The sequence below is a fragment of the Hemicordylus capensis genome, chromosome 2, assembly GCF_027244095.1.
Source record: "Hemicordylus capensis ecotype Gifberg chromosome 2, rHemCap1.1.pri, whole genome shotgun sequence".
Lineage (NCBI taxonomy): Eukaryota > Metazoa > Chordata > Lepidosauria > Squamata > Cordylidae > Hemicordylus > Hemicordylus capensis.
In genome coordinates, this window is record NC_069658.1 from 49,873,123 (window position 1) to 49,893,326 (window position 20,204).

Sequence of the window (20,204 nt, forward strand, 5' to 3'; positions counted from 1 at the left end):
CAGACTTTCAGCTTTAAAATAACAAGTTATTAAATAAATAACTGGAGATGGTGGAGAGGGCAACCATGATGATTAGGGGCCAAAAGCACCTTCCTTACGAGGCACAGCTACAAGAGGAGAGCTAGTCTTGTGGTAGCAAGCATGACTTGTCCCCTTAAGCTAAGCAGGGTCCACCCTGGTTGCATATGGAAGGGAGACTAGAAGTGTGAGCACTGTAAGATATTCCCCTTAGGGGATGGAGCCGCTCTGGGAAGAGCATTTAGGCTCCAAGTTCCCTCCCTGGCTTCTCCAAGATAGGGCTGAGAGAGATTCCTGTCTGCAACGTTGGAGAAGCCGCTGCCAGTCTGTGAAGACAATACTGAGCTAGATGGACCAATGGTCTGACTCAGTATATGGCAGCTTCCTATGTTCCTAACACCTAGGGCTTTCTCATTTAGAAAAAAGATGACTGAGGGGAGACATGATAGAGGTCTATAAAATCATGCATGGTGTGTAGAAAGTGGATAGAGAGAAATTTTTCTGCCTCTCTTATAACACTAGAACCAGGGGCCATCTCATGAAACTGATTGCCAAGAAATTTAAGATCAAAAGAAGGAAGCACTTTTTACACAACACATAATTAACCTCGGGAATTCCCTGCCACAAGATGTGGTGACAGCCAACAGTTCGGATGGTTTTATGAGGGGTTTAGATAAATTCATGGAAGACAGGTCTATCAGTCGCTACTAGTCTGAGGGCTATAGGCCACCTCCAGCCTCAGAGGCAAGATGCCTCTAAATACCAGTTGCAGGGGAGCAACTGCAGAAGAGAGGGCATGCCCTCACCTCTTGCCTGTGGGCTTCCCAGGGGCATCTGGTGGCCCATTGTGTGAAACAGGATGCTGGACTAGATAGGCCCTGGGCCTGATCCAGCAAGGCTGTTCTTATGTTCTTAATACACACAGTGTTGTGGCACATTAGTAAGTAAAACAGCAATCCTAGCCACTTACCTAGAAATAAGTTCCACTGAACACAATAGGACTTACTTCTGAGTAAACATGCATAGGATTATTCTGCATATAGTTTATTATCACGGCAAGAATTTTAAGGCACGGCAACACTTTTGCCTTCTTCTTGCTATAGATTGGCATGGCTATCCTGGTGAAATTTGAAAATTTATAAATTGTTATTCTTGATAAATATACAACAGATTCATTTGTCTAGGAACATGAAAAGTATATGGATAGAAATTCAGGCAACTAGTTACTGTTAACAGTAGGTTAACCGTAACCTACTGTTACTAGGTTTTCAGGATTTGGATTGTTGAAGTTGCAACGATGTATGCCCATTATAAAAAACACTAAATGAAATTCACTCATGTGCAGAGAGCTAAATAAGCCCTTATAGAAAATCATAGTAGAGCACAGTGATTCCCAACCTGTGGTACTCCAGTCCAGATGTTGCTGAACTACAACTCCCATCAACCCCATCAACAATAAATTGTAGCTGGGCACGATGAGAGCTGTAGTTTAGAAGCATCTGGAGTACCACGGGTTTTGAATCCCTGGATAGAACATGGAACCTACCTCTTGTTCACTGATCATGTATGTGAAAAGCTATCATGAATTATTTATGTTAGCTGGATATTATTTTTCTGTTTAGAATACAAGAAAAAAAAGCAAGATATTTTGGTGCTTCTAACACTTCTCAGTTGCATACATCTTGAGGATTTCTCATAAAATACCAATAAAAACTACAGCATACCTTTGGAATATTGCAATATCCTTTCTACTAGAACTGGGTATTTGGTGATTCTTTGAGTGACAAGCAAAATGCATTCTGGGATTCCTCGACGTCGAGCCAAAAGATGACTGTTCCGAAGCTTTAAAAAAATAGATAGAAGTTTTTAATATTGTCCCCGTATCATGTATATGATATGCAGTTGTGCTAAACTTCTTTGGGGTTGGTTTTTTGTTGTTGTTGGGTTTGGAGGGTTGGGTTTTTTTAGTGGTGAAGGGCTTCTATTTTTTCTGGTGTGATCCACTTGATAGTAATCTATTATTCTCTTTATTCAGCCACGGCAAATGCAGACAATGAGAAAGCTATCTATATAATTTGATTGCTTTCGAATATAAAATAATTTCCTTAAGCCAATAAAGCATGCGAGTCTGCAACTGCTCTGAATTTAAACTACTGAACTACTTCTGTTCCGTAGTTTAAAAAGTGCCTATGGTATAGAAAGACAACACTTCTATGAACAAGAATCCCCAGGGCACCCGTTGTGAATTTCCCCTGCTAGACCTAAGAAAGTGGCCAGCATCCTGACTATGCATGTGACCACATGCTGGGAAGACGGGTCCCTGCTGTGGAGAGCTTCCTGAGCTCCACAGCACCTATCACTCAAGGAATACAGGGGCAATTTTCTCCAATCTCTTCTTCCCCCAGAAGTACAGCAAGACCCTCAGGGACTCATGTTGGGGTAGTGCGGGACACTTTTGAGGGAAGGAGAGATGGGCAAAAAAGTCACACACCCTTGTCTGATTGCTGCTATGGAGTTCAGGAAGCTCTCAGCAATGGGGGATGCTTCTTCCCAGTGCACAGGCGCACACTTAATCAGGATGCTGGCCACTGTGTCTTGTTTGTTCTTTCATGTTTAGCTTGTACTTCATCAGCCTCAGACAACAGAAGACACAGTCTTAAAACTTATTAGTGATTAATTCACGGAACTCAAACATGAAAGTTGTTAGGTTGTGCTCCCTGCCCCACCCCTGCAACAATCTAATGGGAACAAAAGTTACTATTTTGCACCAGCCTTTGCAGAAGTCTCACCGCATTATAGAATGGAACCCAACCCAACCCCTCAAGATATTTTTGTGGTTGTAATTCTTGTGCCAACAAAATTTCATTAATTAAAGACGGATTCTTTTAAAAGTGTTCCCCGGTATGGAAATAATAATTTTTTAATTCGGATTATGGATTCTTTCTTACAGCAGTAACTCATCTAGTGTTACCAACTTACTTTGATGAAATTCTGGAACTTTTTGTTTTGTTGCAGCTCTTTGAAAAGGCTGACTGCTTCTTTCTGATGACTACAAAACTCCCCATAGATCTTCTTCATTTTGTTTGCATTCTCTTCTGAAAACTGATAAAAAGCAGCAATTAGAACAGTGTTTATTAGCATATCAAATGCCTTGCAATGAATGTAACAGCAAACCATAAGCTAGGGCCCACTGACTGAACGCTCAAGTCAGTGGAAGTTTTAACCTAGCAGAAATCAAATAACTAGTACACCTGCTTGAATATAATGAGAAATGAGAGTATATATGTGGAGAAAATAAAATGAGATGTGCATCCCTATAATTAAAAAAAAATAAGCATTCTGTTTAAAAGCTCTACTGTTTAAATAATTTGTGTTTCATTTTGGGAAATTCAATAATTCTAGAATAGTTTCAGGTGGTTTGGGTGGAAGATAGTGATATCAACAGACTTCCACTACGTATTTCAGTACATTTACAGGAGGGTAGCAAAAAAAATTTCCATAGCAAGCAAGATTCAGTTTAGAGTGATTGAGGCACGAGATGTCGGGCTGCGCATTTCAGATTAACCAGTTTCATTTGAATGAAATTAGTCATGTATACGGTATTTGAAGACATTAATGTTTTGTGTATTTTATGTATTTTATTGTTGTTTGTTGTTGTTTCTTTTTCTTGTATTTATGCTGACCTTGGGCCGAAATAATCAAATACACACTACATATTTCATATTTCAAGAATGCTAAAGCCAGCATTCAACACCAAAAGGTTAACAGCAGACAATGTCAAATTTCATTCAGGAAATGAATTCTCACATCTTATTAATCACCCCTTAAGACATCCAGATACCCCATTTGTTCTCCTATAATGGATGAGTCTTTTTCCCTTGGTGCAAACACTAAGACAGAAATACAGTTTTGTTCAGAACCTTACCTGCTGGACAAGGATGTCTCCAATTCTGCTGATTACAAAATTTCTATCACTTCCCTCCTGACTTGATTCCTGTCGTCTCTCCTTCATACTACAGAATAACTGCTGGTGAAGTTCTAGCAACTCATCTAAACAAGGGAATATTTTGTCCACAGTGCTGTGGTCCAATTGTAGTTCTTCTTTCATTCCTTTCCTGAATATTTTAGACATAATGAACAGAGTATGGATGTGATGCACTTCTGTTTGCATCAGTTCTGCAGAAAGAGAAAGAAAGTACATGATAAATACACAAACTGAACATTCTTATGCCATGTTTTCAAAATGGAGTTATATTTCCTGGTATGCTCTGTTAAAGGAAAGGTTTATTTACACAGGAAAAAATTAGTCATTGATACAATCAAATATGGAGGTTCTTTATGAGATGGATCTCCTTATATGTCATGTCAAAATGAGGACTGAATAGTTCCGAGAAATCACTCCAATTTAAGCACACGGATCACTCACACCTGGTCTGAGAAATAACCTTGGCATAACTTTGCCTTGTAGTTAGGAAATGCCAGGAAACATCATTTAAGAGTGTCTTCATAGATTGTCTCAGAGACTCAATCTTGCAATATTTATGTTAACATTGTTAATAAAGAAAAGAAATTGGAAGAGAGGTATCTGTAATCCAAATGAGTTACTCAAAGGTTAGAGGGAAATCTATTAAAGATTCACATTCAACTATAAAACCATATTTAACAGATCATCACAACTGTGTATATATTCTTTGACACTGACAAGAACTACAAACACAGCAAAAAGCTGCATGACTATTGCTGCTCTCACATTCTACTCAGTAAAGAAGTATGGAAAAGAGTACTCAGTAAAGAAGTATGGAAAAGAGTACTCAGTAAAGAAGTATGGAAAACTTCACAGTGCCTTGCTCCGTTATCAGCCCAGGTGGGATGAGAGCTGGAAAAGGGGGTCCTTTGGTTCAAGCAGCATATCTGCAAATGGAAACCTGTTGCTGTCCCTGTTGTGGGATCTATGAACTTACAAATTGCCTTGCTGGCAATGGATCTATCTATGAAGGATAGATAGATCCCCCAGAAGAAGTAGTTCACTTAAATCCAGTTCTGCTCTCCTATTAACCAGAAGCACCTCCATCTTCTCCGGATTTAATTTCAGCTTCTTTGCTCACATGGGCTAAAGACATTTACAACTTCCTTGGCATCAGTGGAAAATGTGCTGGATGTCATCAGAATATTGATGGCAGCCCAGCCCAAAAGCCTAATGCCCTTTCCTGGAGGTTCCATGCAGATGATATTATTGACTTGTCTGATTATTATCCATGGATCAGATATTTATTCTGATTTCTGAAGCGGCATGCATTTTCATTTTGTTTTGCTAGCATATCATATTCCACATCATCTCCTCCATCCAGCTATAAGGAACTTTATCAGAATCAATCACATACTGACCAAAAATCACATCTTGTCTTTTGATAACATCCTTTTCTTGCTTGCTACAAAATGAAGGGTCCACAACAAGACTCCAGGATTCTGCCTCAAACTCCAACGCATCTGTGCTGAGTTCATTCCATAAAGAGGCATCTACATCATCTGTAGCAAGCAAAGTGAACATCATTCAATGCACCAGCCATACAAACATGAACACATGAAGGTTTATTTAGTCAGTAATTAAGTTATAGCAAAGACTAGTTCACATGACTTTTGATGTGGCTAGGGCTGGTTCTTATTACCTTTTGGATATATGTAAGCAGTAATTATGAGCTACAAACATGCAGCTGCATGGACAAAAGTAATGTGTGCATTAAGAGATTGTCAGTGTAGCTAGCAACCATTCCTATGATGGCAGCATCACTTTTCCAGCTGCCGTGGTTAAGGAATTCTCATTGCCAAGTTCATAATTGTCCATGTTATGTTCATCCATGAGAATGTGAACTTGTGTACACTTTAGGTGAGAAATTCAAATAAACACATGAAAAAAAACATCAAACAAAAAATGAACAGCCTTTACTGTATTAAATCAGGGGTTCTCAAATGTGGGTCCCCAGATGCTGCTGGACTACAACTTCCCTCATACTTGGCCACAATGACCAATGGGAGTGTTGTAATCCAACATCTGGGGACCCATGTTTGAGAACCTCTGCCGTTGACATATCCAAAATGGAATGCCAATTTGAAGGAGCCGGTGGGGGGAAGCTGCTCCCTGCCAGTGTCAAATACACAGCTGGTAGTACAAGCTTTTCTTATTGCAGATTGATATCAAGTTTTGAAAAATTCTACAACTGCCAAGAATAGAAGGGCAACAGGATGGTAATCGGTGTGGCTTTTAACACCACTGCCTTTTATCCTGTTCTTTGCATTAGCACTAATTGCTCCAGCTTTTCTTCTCCCAACAGGAGAAAGTGAAGCACCTGTTTGGTCACAGGCATGCTGGAGAAGACAAGGACATAAGAACATAAGAACAGCCCTGCTGGATCAGGCCCAAGGCCCATCTAGTCCAGCATCCTGTTTCTCACAGTGGCCCACCAGATGCTGCTGGAAGCCACAGGCAGGAGTTGAGGGCATGCCCTCTCTCCTGCCATTACTCCCCTGCAACTGGTTCTTTTACAATAAACTGTCTCTAAATACTGTAAACAGCCAACAAGACAGTATGAAGATAGAAAGTCAGCAGGGGAAGGGGCACTTCCCAGTGTATTGCACAGAGTGCCACATGTATGACTATTTGTCCCATGGGCAGAATATGGTGCACTATTTGCACCACTGTTTCTGCTATAGGTATAATAAGGACAGCTTTTTACAATGACATTCAAACTCAGAGGAGCCCAAAAAGTAGTTCCGCCTTACATTTGCAGTCTCATTGTGATTTACTGGGCAGTGAACATAACAATTGCAACACACAACACCTTGCTTGGTCTTATTTTCTTTCACGTAGTACTAGTTCTATGCTGCTTGTTAATAAATTAAACATTTCCTCTTGTGAATGGTAGCGTTTTCCCCATATACCTTCAATTACAAAAGAGTCAACTGATGCAGCAGTTCCTATTGATTGTAACAGCTCTTCCGAATGTGACCTGGATCGCCAACTGCTGGTATCGGTATCTGGCTCAGAAGATGACATACTTTTTCTAGGAGGGTAAAACAAAATTACACAGGTGTAGTGATTCACTCAGAAAACAACAGATTTTCTGCAATAGGGGTGTGCATGAACCACTGTTCGAGCACCTTTTGGGAGCGGGGGCTTTAAGAAAGAGGAGAGCAGGTCCTTGCCTGCTCTCCGCCTCCCCATGCAGCTTCCTGCTGGGGTGGTGTGCATCCCAAGTACCCCTACATGGCACCAGCATGCACATGGAGTCCACACATGCATGGTCACCAGTGTGGCCAGCAACACCATGCTGACCACACATATGGTGCCCACGCATTCATGGGCACCATGTGCATGCTGGCACCGCACGGGGGTACTTGGGATACGCGCTGCCCCAGCAGGAAGCTGCATGGGGAGGCGGAGAGCAGGTAACCTCTTTCTTAAAGCTCCTGGTGCTCACTCCCAAATGGTGCTCGAACCATAGTCCATGCACACCCCCTATTCTGCAATACATGAGGAAGTGTCATCTACCTTTCAGAACTGGTACTTGGAACACTTTTGGATAAGGAGTGTGGTTGCTGCAGGACGTCTTTCTTTACAATGGAGAGTCGAATGGGTACTGAGGTAGATGGGTGCATTGAGGAGAATGTTGGCTGTGGGGTGTCCCTGAATGATGGAGCTGGAAGGAAAAACATCGGGTAACTTGTTTGGACAATTGTGACAAAGTGCTCCAGATCACTATCTATGGTCAACTATTGTTGAGATTTCAAGAGTAAATTTAGATTGAGATTTCAAAGTAAAGTATGCCCAAGTGATTACACTCACACTGTGGGCTTTTTAAAACCATTTTTTTCTATTTTCACAGCAGATTCCCATAACATGTTTCAAATTACTTTTGCAACTTCACTCAGTTTCAAAAGTTTTTGAAGAGCTGGTGCTCAAGAAATACACATCCAAAGCAACCTTGGATGATGAACTAGCTGAATGAACTTTTGGACGCTGGCCTATGAAATTAATGATTATCTCAGTAAAAACATTTTACAGATTAAAATACACCTTTGAAAATACTGTAGGATTTTAGAACTCTGAAAGGATGAATTGTGCCAGAGGGGGAAGTTAAATTACTCCTAGTACCCATGTTATCAAGTAGATCTAGTTCTTAAATTTCATACAGTCTTCATTACTCATATTTCTTGACTAGCCTTTCAGACTATTTTAATGTGAAATTCACTTTGGCTAATACTTCCATTAATCTCAGCAAAGCTCAACACTTTTGAAGAACTCGTCCTCAAGATATGCATCCTCAAAAAGTCTATATTCTAAGGAATGCCTGTTTCCCACAGATACTTAGCACACAATCACACAGGCTCAAGCCAAACTTATGTGTTCAAACTTATATTACCTATTTTCCTATTATAATTTTATCTGACAAAATATGGATTTGCACCTCTTAGCTTTCTTAGTACAATGCTTACTTGTCTGGATTGCTTGTGTTCTGCTCTTAAAATGGCATCTCTCTTGGAATTTCTGCTTTAAAAAAAGAATGCTTCCTTGTTAAAATGAACATTTGATTACACAATCAACACTTTATCAGTTACTTGACTTTCAAGATATTATTTCACACTCCTATGCATTTGAGGTCATAGGTCACCCCAAAGGAATCCAAAAAGATGTGTAAAACTTTTCCCCTGACCTATGTCACTTCATACTCTATGTAGTTTCAATTGCTTTGGGTCGTCTTGGCATTCTATCATCCCTCCTTTTATGGATATTTCTTGTTATATTTGAGAAATAGATACCCCTCCTTTCTCCCATCTAGGCCACTGCTTCTTTAACTTCACCTTGAGACTCTATGGTCTGTCATATCCCTGTGTGGAACTACAGGTGCAACTAGGTAATTTTGGAGCTTGGACCTAGTAAGTTTACGGGGGGCAGGGCTTGCAAAATAAGCATCCCCTGCTCTTCACACACACACATATCATGGTTTCACACACATTCTTAAGTGCACAATTCCAACTATTTAAAAGTTTAGAAAACTTTCAAAAATTTACTAAAAATCAAATATATCAATCTGCTTCAGATTAAATATACAGAGCCCTCCCATTCCTCCCTGCATCTGTTCCCATTATCAAAGCCCTAGGCCAAGCCATTCCAGGAGATCTAAAGGGTTGGGCAGAAAAGTGGGGTGCTTTTTTATAAAGGCAAAGTACAGATTCCCTCACATGGGGTTTGAATAATGGCTCAAGAGTGGGGTGGGCCTTCAGTTCCGGAGGTTCTTCTAATTTTCTGCCATGAAACAAGCCACTTATAGGACTTTTTTTTTTAATTTAACAAAATTCAACTATGAGCCATTTGCTTTAAATTAAATACACAGAGCCCCACCACTCTGCCCTACATCTCTGCCCAATTCTAGAGCCCTATGTCAAGCCATTCTAGGACATCTAAAGGCTTGGGCGGAAAAGTTGAGTGCTTTACCCCTTTTTATGAAGGCAAAGGGCAGATTCTTCTACATAGGGGTGGGATGATGGGATGATGGTCCGAGGGTGGGGGTGGCTTCAGTTCCGGAAGTTTTTTGCAATTTTCTGCCATAAAACAAGTCACTTATAGGAATTTTTGAACTTTAATTGCCCCCCCCCATTATTAAAAATAAATGGATTGATCAAGCTGTGTCAAATTAAATATACAGAACCCTCCCACCCTGCCCCACATCTGTTCTGAATATCAAAGCCCTAGGCCAAGCCATCTCAGAAATACACAAGGTGGGGAATAACCCATATATGTCTCATATAATCCCATCCACACACCTTTTGGATGGCTCCCATGATGAAGCAGGCACAGCACACAAGAAGGCAGTGGTGGGGGAGCAGAGCAGAGGGCTTGCACAAATCTGGGAGCAGCCAGCAGTGGTCCCCTGCCTTCCAAGCTCAGCCCTTTGCTGCTGGGAAACCTTCCATCCCATGCTGCTGAAGAGCCACGAGGCAGGCACAGTCCTCCGTGCTGGCCCCAACCACCCACTGAACAGCTGATCAGAAGGTGGGGGAGCAGCAGAAGAAGCAGCATGCTGGGAGGCAGGGAGAGAGCCTCTGGATGGCCAGCAACAGGGTGCTGGCATGCTGAACAGGGAAGGAAGGCACTGCAGAGCCCACATTCGTCGCAGTGCGGGAAGGAGATTCCCAATGCTGGCCGCTGGCAGGCACACTACTGGGGCCCTCCAGGGCTTCAGACTTGCATCCCAAGGTCTGGGCCTAATGGCACCTTTGTGTGGGACATGGGCAGATCAGCCAGTAATGGAGACTTTTGGAATGTTCTGGACATAACATTACCTGCAATGGTTTAGAATTCCTGGAACTTCTAGTCTCTGAGTGAGGCCTATCAAAATGGTTGCTATCTGGGGTCTGTTATTCAGAGAGTATTACTTGAGTTTTATTTGCTCTACACTGGCTCCTGATTCATTTCTGAGCCCAATTCAAGGTGCTAGTTATAACTTTTTGAGACTTAAATGGTTTAAGTACAGGGTATCTAAAGTACTAGGGTTATAGGGTTAAGAGCTGGTCTTGTGGTAGAAAGCACGGCTTGTCCCCTTAGCTAAGCAGGGTCCGCCCAGGTTGCATATGAAAGGGAGACTAGAAGTGTGAGCACTGGAAGATATTCCCCTCAGGGGATGGAGCCGCTCTGTGAAGAGCAGAAGGTTTCAAGTTCCCTCCTTGGCAGCATCTCCAAGATAGGGCTGAGAGAGATTCCTGCCTGCAACCTTGGAGAAGCCATTGCCAGTCTGTGAAGACAATACTGAGCGAGATGGACCAATGGTCTGACTCAGTATATGGCAGCTTCCTATGTACTGACTTCCCCCATGAGTTTGCCCTCTCAGATAATTGGGGGAGGCTCTGCTTTGTCTCCTTTGTCACTGCTGAGTGAGGTGAGTTTAATAAATACTGGGATCTGGATTTTGCTCCCCAAGCAGCCCCATCCGGCCTCATCCTGATCTATCTTCAGATGGATGGTCTAAACAACTTTTTTCCAATGAGTCTTGATTTTTATAATCATGGACACAATGGGATGTTATGCTGCTGCAGACCTTTTGCTCTCATAGTTCATTACTTTTTGCTGTACACTTTTATTTTTCATTTCTGATGTCTTTAACTTTGATTGTTTTGAATTTATTTGCATATCTTTTCTTGTTGAGCGCTGCCTTGGGGTTTCTTTTCACAGAAAGGAAGCACACAAGCATGAGGATAAATAAATTACAATCAAATCATTTTGAGATAATGGAGCAAAAGCCTCTCATGTTATGGATGACATAAAGAAAAGATACAATATGGATAGAATGCAGGGAGGGGTTGCAAAGGAAATGAGAAGCAGTTAACAATATACAATCGTGTCTCTGGAGTTAAACTTACTTTTGTGCAAGCTGAAGCACAATCTTTACAACTCTTATGCACAATTGCATTGCAATCTGAAAGAGAAAAAAGCTATCTCAAAACATAAGACTTATGACAAGAGTTTCACTTTACGAATGTTTATTTTAAGAGACTATGGATTTCCTCCTCAGCAGATCTAATCCATGCTTTAATGTGTTCTTCAGGTGTGATTATCAGCTGTTTTCTTCAAAAGGCAAAAACCATCTGAAGAGGCAAAAGATACACCCCATGTTCAGTCCTACATGGAAGGAACAAAGAATCACCTTCTGCATCTAAGGCCAACACTAGACATTATGAAGGAGACGTGTCTGCTACCCACCCTGAATCACTCCAGTAACATTTAGTTAGAGAATGGCCTCACACTAAAAGGTTTTCCTGCCTTCTGAATGCTGTAGACAATGAAAATACTTTTTTAAAAAATCATTACATTACACTGTGTGCAATTACTGTAGAAAAGTAGGATATAAATGAAACATAAAACATTATAATCTTTTCATTATAATGAACTCAACACATAATAACAAATGCAAGCCAGCAGGGTATGACGGCAGGTACACAAAATCTGCAACCTTGACCATGCCATATGTGATAATGCTGCTATAAAGTTAAAGTTGTGCCGTTGAGTTGGTGTCAACTCCTGGCAAATACAAAGCCCTGTGGTTGTCTTTGGTAGAGTACAGCAGGTTTACCATTGACATCCTTCACACAGTATGAGATGATGCCTTTCAGCATCTTCCTATATTGCTGCTGCCCAATATAAGTGTTTCCCCACAGTCTGGGAAACATACCAGTGGGGATTCAAACCAGCAACCTCTTGCTCCCTAGGCAAGTTACTTTCTCGCTGCACCATTAGGTGGCCCAGTGCTGGTGTGGTAATGTTGATTTGCATTACAAGCTACAGAGCCAGAGCAGATGCAACACTGAGGATTGAGCCATGGAATCATGACCCTCCCCACAGCCTCTCTCCAGAGCAAATTCTCCTCTCTTGTGTTCACTGCAATGAAGTGCTACATCTGCACCAGCATCAAGAGCTGTCAGGTTCCTTCTTAACTGGTCAGTTCAACTGAACCGGTTCAGCGGCAGGCAATCTAATTTGAACCAAACCATGATTTGGGGTTCGTGCACACCCCTACTATTTCCTCTGGGAGGTAAATTGCCCGCTCCCCACAAAACATGGTCCCAATCCTATCCGCCGTTGCATACAGTTTGATCCTTAAACTCAAAGTAAATTGAACTTATTCAGTTTAAATGTATTGCCAGGAGAGCTGGTCTTGTGGTAGCAAGCATGACTTGTCCCCTTAGCTAAGCAGGGTCCACCCTGGTTGCATATGAATGGGAGACCAGAAGTGTGAGCACTGTAAGGTATTCCCCTTAGGGGATGGAGCTACTCTGGAAAGAGCAGGAGGTTTCAAGTTCCCTCCCTGGCTTCTCCAAGATAGGGCTGAGAGAGATTCCTGCCTGTAACCGTGGAGAAGCCGCTGCCAGTCTGTGAAGACAATATTGAGCTAGATAGACCAATGGTCTGACTCAGTATATGGCAGCTTCCTATGTTCCAGAACAGAAACTATTTTCAAACAGAGACATAAAATACGTACAATTTTCTATTTTAAAAAACCTTGTGGGTTTCAAATATCAATATAACAAAAAATATAGCTACTTACAAGAACACTGCAATGACTCTTTCCCCAAAAGTGGTTTTTCGCATGCGAAACATGGCATTACTCCAGCAAAAGTCGCAGAAACAAATTGATGCCTGATAAGTTTTTCCTTCTCTTTGGCATCTTTATTTTTTGCCTTGATAACCAGAATAAGCGGGGTGGGCAGAATCAAATAGTTGATTAGCAGTCAAAATGTTACAATATCACAACCATCATCTTTATTTCAGTTTCCAAACAGCAGTTACAATATCAACAGTAGCTGTATACCTCATGGTCACCCACTGTCTCATTCACAAGGAGCAAGGGAGTTGCTAAATCTAATAAAACCATTATACTCTACTCTCTTCTTTGTAAACGAATGTTCCAAAAAGTCAAGCAGCCATTTCTCATTTTCTCAGTGTCTCTCTCTAATGTATTGTGACATCAAATTCCAATGAACCTTTCCTGGAAATCCATCAGTTATACTATCCATTAGCAAATAACAAGAAGAAGCCAAAATGGGGGTGGGTTTTTTTGCAAATATTTTTGGCAGTGCTAAAAAAAAACCCTTCTTTTGTGAATGTTGGAGCATTGTGTCAAAAAGGAGTAGAAATGTTCACCCACTGACAGCAAGGTTAATGCTTCCTGAAGGCTGCTTGTTTGCCCTTGGTGATATCCACAATTAGCCCAATATGACTGACTGTTTATCATTATGATCTCCTCCCGTTCACTATGTGGTTCCTAATTGGCTAGAATCACCCATGGGACTAAGCCCAAGAAGAAAACAAACAAGAGAAAACTCAATAATTATAACAAGAACAATGACACCAAAACTAAAGCCATAACAACTGAACAAAACAATGGCATCGGACAGGCTTAAAAGGGGTGGGGGGTGAATATTCTTATCACTGAGAGTCACTTACAATATATTTTCCCCACTAAAAATATGACTCACTCCAGCAATACAAATGAGTGCACATCTGGTGCCACTCTAGAAATCTGTTCTTGTTATTCCTTGTATCAAGGAATATTTTCACCTTCCAATATTTAAAGCCAGATCAACGTATTCAGTAGAATGAGATTGTAGAGAAGATTGCAGTGCTTCAGACTGCAGGGATAGAACATGATTTTTAATGCAAACTTCCTACAATCAGACAACTAGCATATCGGGAAGAAAGTATCCAAGGCAGGGCATGGTTTGAAGGCAAATGATACAACTAATCAGGCCTAGGTCTGGGTCAGTGCCTGGATGGACCACTACCTGAGGGACACCCCTCACCCACGTATGCTACCTTGAGTTCCATGATGGAAGAAAGATGGGATTTAAATGGAACAAATTAATATTTTAAACGATTCTACTTTCTCTCTGCTGCAAGACAGGAACATTCAAAATCTCTCTTTCCCTCCCCCCACCCCACACACTTGTGGTCCAAGGCAAGACTGTTAGCTCAACCCTACCACTATAGTTACACTGCATTCTGTTGAATATGTAGATCCAGACTAAAACGGTAGGCTTCCTGGGCTGGGAATACAGGATTACCTCTGTATCCTGTACAATGTCAATTCTTTAGTGGTATCAAGGCAGGCCAGGATCCAAAAGGCTACAAACGGGGCTTCTGCACATATACCAGGGATTCTCTTTTATGCCACAGCCTCCTGCTCAACTAAAAAGCTTTTCCCAGATGGGAGGACCCTCTGAGGCAGCATTCAGGTGATTGCCGTGGGAAGTGGAAATCCCAGAAGCACCAGCATTTGTGAGAACCATGGATTAAATACATAGATCCTGGTCAGCATATTTACACAAGAAGTAGAATTTAAATTTTTGCCATTCAGTAAGATAGCCTTGTGCATCTAAGCAGAGATTCTTACTTCCTATCTACAGACAGGAAAGAGTGGTTTATGTTCACCAAGTTCCAGCTGCCATAAGGCAGCACTGGAAACCCTTCTAGTTAAAAACAAAAAGGCCTTTCTGTATTCATAAGACTACTACTAAATATCTTGTCATACTGCATACATCAGGTTTCAAATTACCTTGGATTTATTCCGTGTACTGGCCATTCTGTTCATCAGAAAGCTGAAAGTACGGCTGACTTTATATTTTTCAGATTCCGATTTCGTAGGTATAATGAACTTATCCCATTCCTCCTCTTGAATCCTAAATACATCAGGAAATCTTGATGTTACCATCTTAAAATCTAATTGAGACACTATATTATTTGTGGTTGTGTTACTGAAGACAAAACAGAGCAAGAGGAGAGTAAGCATTTAAAATTCACATTTTTCTAATCTGATTATGGAATCTCAATTTTACCTTAATAAGGTGTGGTGAACGATCTGACTTTCATAGCCTACTAGCAAACACAGCATCAGATTAGTGCTAGGGTCTATTCTGTTATCAACAGCAATATTGCCGAAACTTGTAATTACCTGATTCAGAAGACAAATTCGCCTAGCTCAGTGTTCAAATGCAATATAAACACAATGCTATTTCTCTCAAAAAATTCCCTGGTTGAGAATGTAAAATGAGGATTGGCAAATACACAGAATATTTTTTAATGCAAGTATATTGCTACTCCAAGTCCTAAATGCAAATTATTGCTTTGACAGAGCTAAGTAAAAAGCCCCAAGGGTCTTAATTAGTTATCCATTTTGCTGTTTAGTAAAATAATTCCTGTTGCTTGACTGTTATTGCTAATAACTAAGTCATTGTACAGTCTTAAACATGCCTTTAAAAATATCATACCTTTTCTCTCTTGACTGTTCAGACAAGTTGTATGCATGCTGTTCTACAAAACAATAAAAAATTTAAAGCAGCTATACCACCATATTCATGAATGTGCCTGAAGCACAAGATTTCCATTCTAAAGTTTGTACAATTATTACATTGTCTGAAATGTTTAAAAGTAAAAAAAGAAAATTAATAGAGGTGAGTTCAGGATGTCAGTACTTCATAACCAGATGTTCATTGCCAGCATTTGTCTAAAGTCATTTTCATTTGTAGGCAAAGAGGGTAAAACCAGCATGTGGGAAGGCAGCTGGATAACTTGTCTATTCTGCCCCCTCACTAGTCTAGCCTAAATTCAAGGCCTTTTCATACATCAGGCAACCAACTAAAGTGTGTGTGTGTGTGTGTGTGTGTGTGTGTGTGTGTGTGTGTGTGTAAGAGAGAGAGACAGACAGACAGACAGACAGATAGACATTATGACCAAACCATGGAGGCAAGCTGAATCCTGGAGCAGGAGAAGTGACAATTTATTATTATTATTATTTTTTGCTTGATGTATGAAAAGGCCTTAATCTGGCATAGTAGGCCAAAAAGAAATGTCAGATTCTGAAATAGATTTCAATTTATTTTATTAAAATATTATTATTAATAATTTATTTTAAAATTATTTTAAATGATTAACATTAAATATGTAATTTCATATATGGCCTTTCTTTTTTAAACACATCCCAGGATTTTAACCACCTGATTAAAGTCTCCAGATATTTTGCTCATATATCTTCAAAGATCTGGCACCCTACATAGCAATTTAATCTGGCTCTCCATGACTCTAGCAAGACTCAATTAAAATGTGGCAAAACACTTGCCCAAAATTTCACTTATAAAGAAAGCAAAATTGATTACATAAGTGGCAAGAAAGAGTCCACATTTTAGTATTACTTCTTTTAATGTAATACATGACACATTAATGGTAATGGCAACATCCAAACCGATGTGCTTCATAACTGTGGAAGCCTCCCAGCAAGGTGATGACAACTATATTATAGAATCTGACAATCAGGTTGTGTGGCAAGACACTTCCAGTTTCCAGAATACTGTTGGAAAAGCAGAGACCACCACCCCCGCACCCACCCACCCACCCACCAAGGAATACAAAAATTGGCTGCTCAGTTGTCACCTTTTGCTGTTCCAGTTTGGCACTACAGCACAAAGCTTGCAACATGAAAACTATCTTCAGAAAAGACAGACAATTTGCTCACATCCCCAGCACAGGTAGTTAGCTGCATGGAATGCATGGTCCATGGTAGTATTTGGACTGGCAGGGGGTTCATGTGGTCTGAAGTATTCTGCAAGTCTGAGCTGAAAGATCTAAGTCTATAAATCTTGAGTTATCTGGATGTATGTAAAAGATCCAGTTGCAGTAATGGCTTGTGCCTCTACAACAGCGTTCCCCTCCTTCTTAAATCCAGAGCACTTTAATTGTGGCTTTACTAGACTATATTGTCTGCCCAGGGACACTGAAAGGTTGGGAACAGGGTCACCATCGGAACGAATTCTGGACACAACCATCAGGGGGCACACATTTAAAAATCATACTTTTTTAACTGGGATTGGAAAGAGTGCTCAACAGTGAAGCTTAGTGGCAGTTTTGCACATTCTTCCTTACAGAGTTTTTTGCACAGGAGAGGGTGAGGAGAGTTTCACCTCAATAAGACTGCAGGCAGGTGCTGCATCAGGCTATGAATGTTCTAGAGAAAAGTGGAACTCCAACAATGCTCTCTCTGTCCATAAATTTCACAGCTAAAGCCAGAGGCCCACTACCACCCTCGCTAACTCTAGAGGTGATCCACAAATGACGGAAAGACAGCCAACCTAGCTAGTCAACAGCACTGGTGCCAGAGAAAGGGTATGAGGCTTTTAAACTTTGACGCCATGTAGCTACAATGCCTGGAGATAAACACCATAAAAATGGGCAAATTAAATCAATCTTCCTGCTCAAATACCTGGACATTTTATATGCAGGGCAACATTTTTCCTATATCCTGGACAGGACATATGGTTTCTGAACTGTCCAGGCCAATCCTGGACATGTGGCAACCAGTGTCCACTCTAATTTTTTTCTTCAGTGAATGGAATGAGTTTTGTTCTGGGTGGCAGTATCAAGCCAGTGTGCGTACATGTGCGTACATGTGCATTATTATATGCCACTATAGTTACCACACATGCACACTCACCATAAATATGGAAGGAAAGAAGTGTATTTTATAACTTTATTCTGTTTTAATAGCAGTTGCTGGTTAAAAGTGGCCTATACAATAATAAATATTGTTTTGTATTAAATAATTAAATTATAATGAATTTTAATTTTATTAAATGAAATAAAACAATTAAAACAACAACTCCTTGTCCCTGTGCCCACTAGTAATGCAAGCCATATGCAGATGACTAAAAATCTATGTAGTCAACACATGGAGGGTGAATCAAAATTGTAGTGGCAGACCTCATCCCAGTTTCCACACATTGATCACACCTTATGCTCTAGGTTTGAGGGATCACCTTTTCAAATACAGTCCTCTTCCAGATTTGGAAGATGGTAGCATGATGCTGTGCAGGTCAACTTACTACTACTGCACGAGGGAGGAGCTTTCATCATAAATAAAACAGGCAGTTTCCCTGAGGCAAATAACAGCTAAGGAGAGGGCCAATCCCTTGATCAGGGCTGCAGTGGGAACAAAGGGCTAACCCCCCACCCCACCCCTATTGCCATGTTCTGATCAAGATCTCTCTCTCTCTCTCTCTCTCTCTCTCTCTCTCTCTCTCTCTCACAGACACACACAGTGACAGCTATTTGGGGAAAACAAATACACAAAGACCAATAGTATAACACATAGTCTAGCGCTAAGCATGTCTACCAGGTGGGTAGTCTCTGGCTGTATAAAGGGTATTAAATTCACCCTGTTAAAAAAAACAACATGATGAATGAAAGTATAAGAAATGAAAACAGAACTAATGCTCACCATCATTTGAATCACATATTGCGAAGTCACGCACACAGTGCGATTTCCCTAATAAGATTTTAGGGGAGGTATAAGAATATGAGCGAGATCGAATTCCAGACAGTAATGATTCCTAGAAAACAGGCAACATTTTAGGCAATTAACAATAGCAGCAGCATAATTCCCTATATCTTACCATTCTTTAAAAATGTTTTAGATAGATAGTATTTGTAAAACTAACTGCATGTATCATCAATGTGTTTTTAAGATGGAGTTCAATGCAAGTAATAAATAGCTCTCTCTCTCCACACAAAAAGGTGAAGAAAGATGTGAACATAATTCAGTTTAAATGAAGATTTTTCCCCCCATTTAATTTCAGGGCCAAACTAGATGAGGTAGCAGGGTATCCATGAGTGGATCTCTTGTGGGTGGCAAACGCAGCGATGAAGTGAGGGTAGGGCAATTCAGATTAGGACTAAAACAGTGGGGTCGGGGGACAGCAACAAAATACCTTTGACTGCATATTGTCAGACAAGGGAAGGGATTCCGCCCTGCTTATGTTACAATCCAGTTCCGTGCCTGTCTCTGAAGAACTAAATCCATCCCTGCTACTATCCAAGGCCACAGAAGAGCTGAAGGACATTGAAGGGTAGCGGTTATGGGATCTGTTAGAAATTCTTTCAGCTCCGGTGTCTACATCCAAGTCATCAAGACTAGAACTAAGAACAACAAAATATAATAAAGTCAACCATTCAACTTTAAGTATTAATGTGCTGACCACATACATAGTCTACATAATGTGTATCCCCACTCCCTCCTCTATGATTTTTCCATTTCTCAGAAATCTGTAAAATTAGAAGCTTGCTAAAAGCACTGGTAGGAAGAGCAAGCTTTATCAAACGTTAACCATCTATTCTCTTTGGACAGAATTATATATTAGTCCAGCAAACTTCAGACAATTGTTAGCTCAGTTGACTTATTTCTGGCCTCACAGCCCAGATGGGGGAAAACTGATTAAAAACAGCCTGTATGGGCTTTTGCAGGGAGGAATAAATGGGTGAGGAAGGGTTAAACACCCTTTCCCTACAAATACCTGCCCCCACATTGAAATTATGAAGAAAACATGGGACTGGTAGTTTTTTTTATAAAATATAAACATGTTTTTTTTTTCATAAACATGGAAAAATTGGTATTCTTTCATAATATATTGGTATTCTTTCATAATATATAGTTCTGCCCTTTGGTCACACTAACCATCTAGGCAATCAGGGACCAGAAAAACATGGAAAAGAGAATAGCATAACACAGGTGAACAAAAGAGAGAAGGGCGGGGGCAAAGGTGCTATAAAAGTGATTATAATTTTTAAATTCAATCACTGAAATCTCTTGTCTTAT

General features: G+C 40.6%; 1 protein-coding gene across 5 annotated transcripts in view; it reads right to left on the reverse strand.

The window, feature by feature from the left end:
* The window catches only part of ARHGEF28 (Rho guanine nucleotide exchange factor 28), a 246,277-nt gene that overhangs the window by 65,879 nt on the left and 160,194 nt on the right, over nt 1–20,204 (reverse strand). For 4 of the 5 annotated variants that reach the window (XM_053291271.1, XM_053291268.1, XM_053291269.1 and 1 more), the window contains 13 exons: nt 19,321–19,528; nt 18,831–18,942; nt 15,832–15,874; nt 15,120–15,243; nt 13,113–13,245; nt 11,431–11,486; nt 8,509–8,563; nt 7,565–7,712; nt 6,955–7,076; nt 5,404–5,544; nt 3,944–4,194; nt 2,998–3,120; nt 1,743–1,860 (listed from right to left, as the gene is read on the reverse strand). In XM_053291271.1, coding sequence (XP_053147246.1) covers nt 1,743–1,860; nt 2,998–3,120; nt 3,944–4,194; nt 5,404–5,544; nt 6,955–7,076; nt 7,565–7,712; nt 8,509–8,563; nt 11,431–11,486; nt 13,113–13,245; nt 15,120–15,243; nt 15,832–15,874; nt 18,831–18,942; nt 19,321–19,528 — 1,634 coding nt within the window. The remainder of the gene's footprint in view (nt 1–1,742; nt 1,861–2,997; nt 3,121–3,943; nt 4,195–5,403; nt 5,545–6,954; nt 7,077–7,564; nt 7,713–8,508; nt 8,564–11,430; nt 11,487–13,112; nt 13,246–15,119; nt 15,244–15,831; nt 15,875–18,830; nt 18,943–19,320; nt 19,529–20,204) is intronic. The other variant, XM_053291270.1, reaches the window with a different exon arrangement.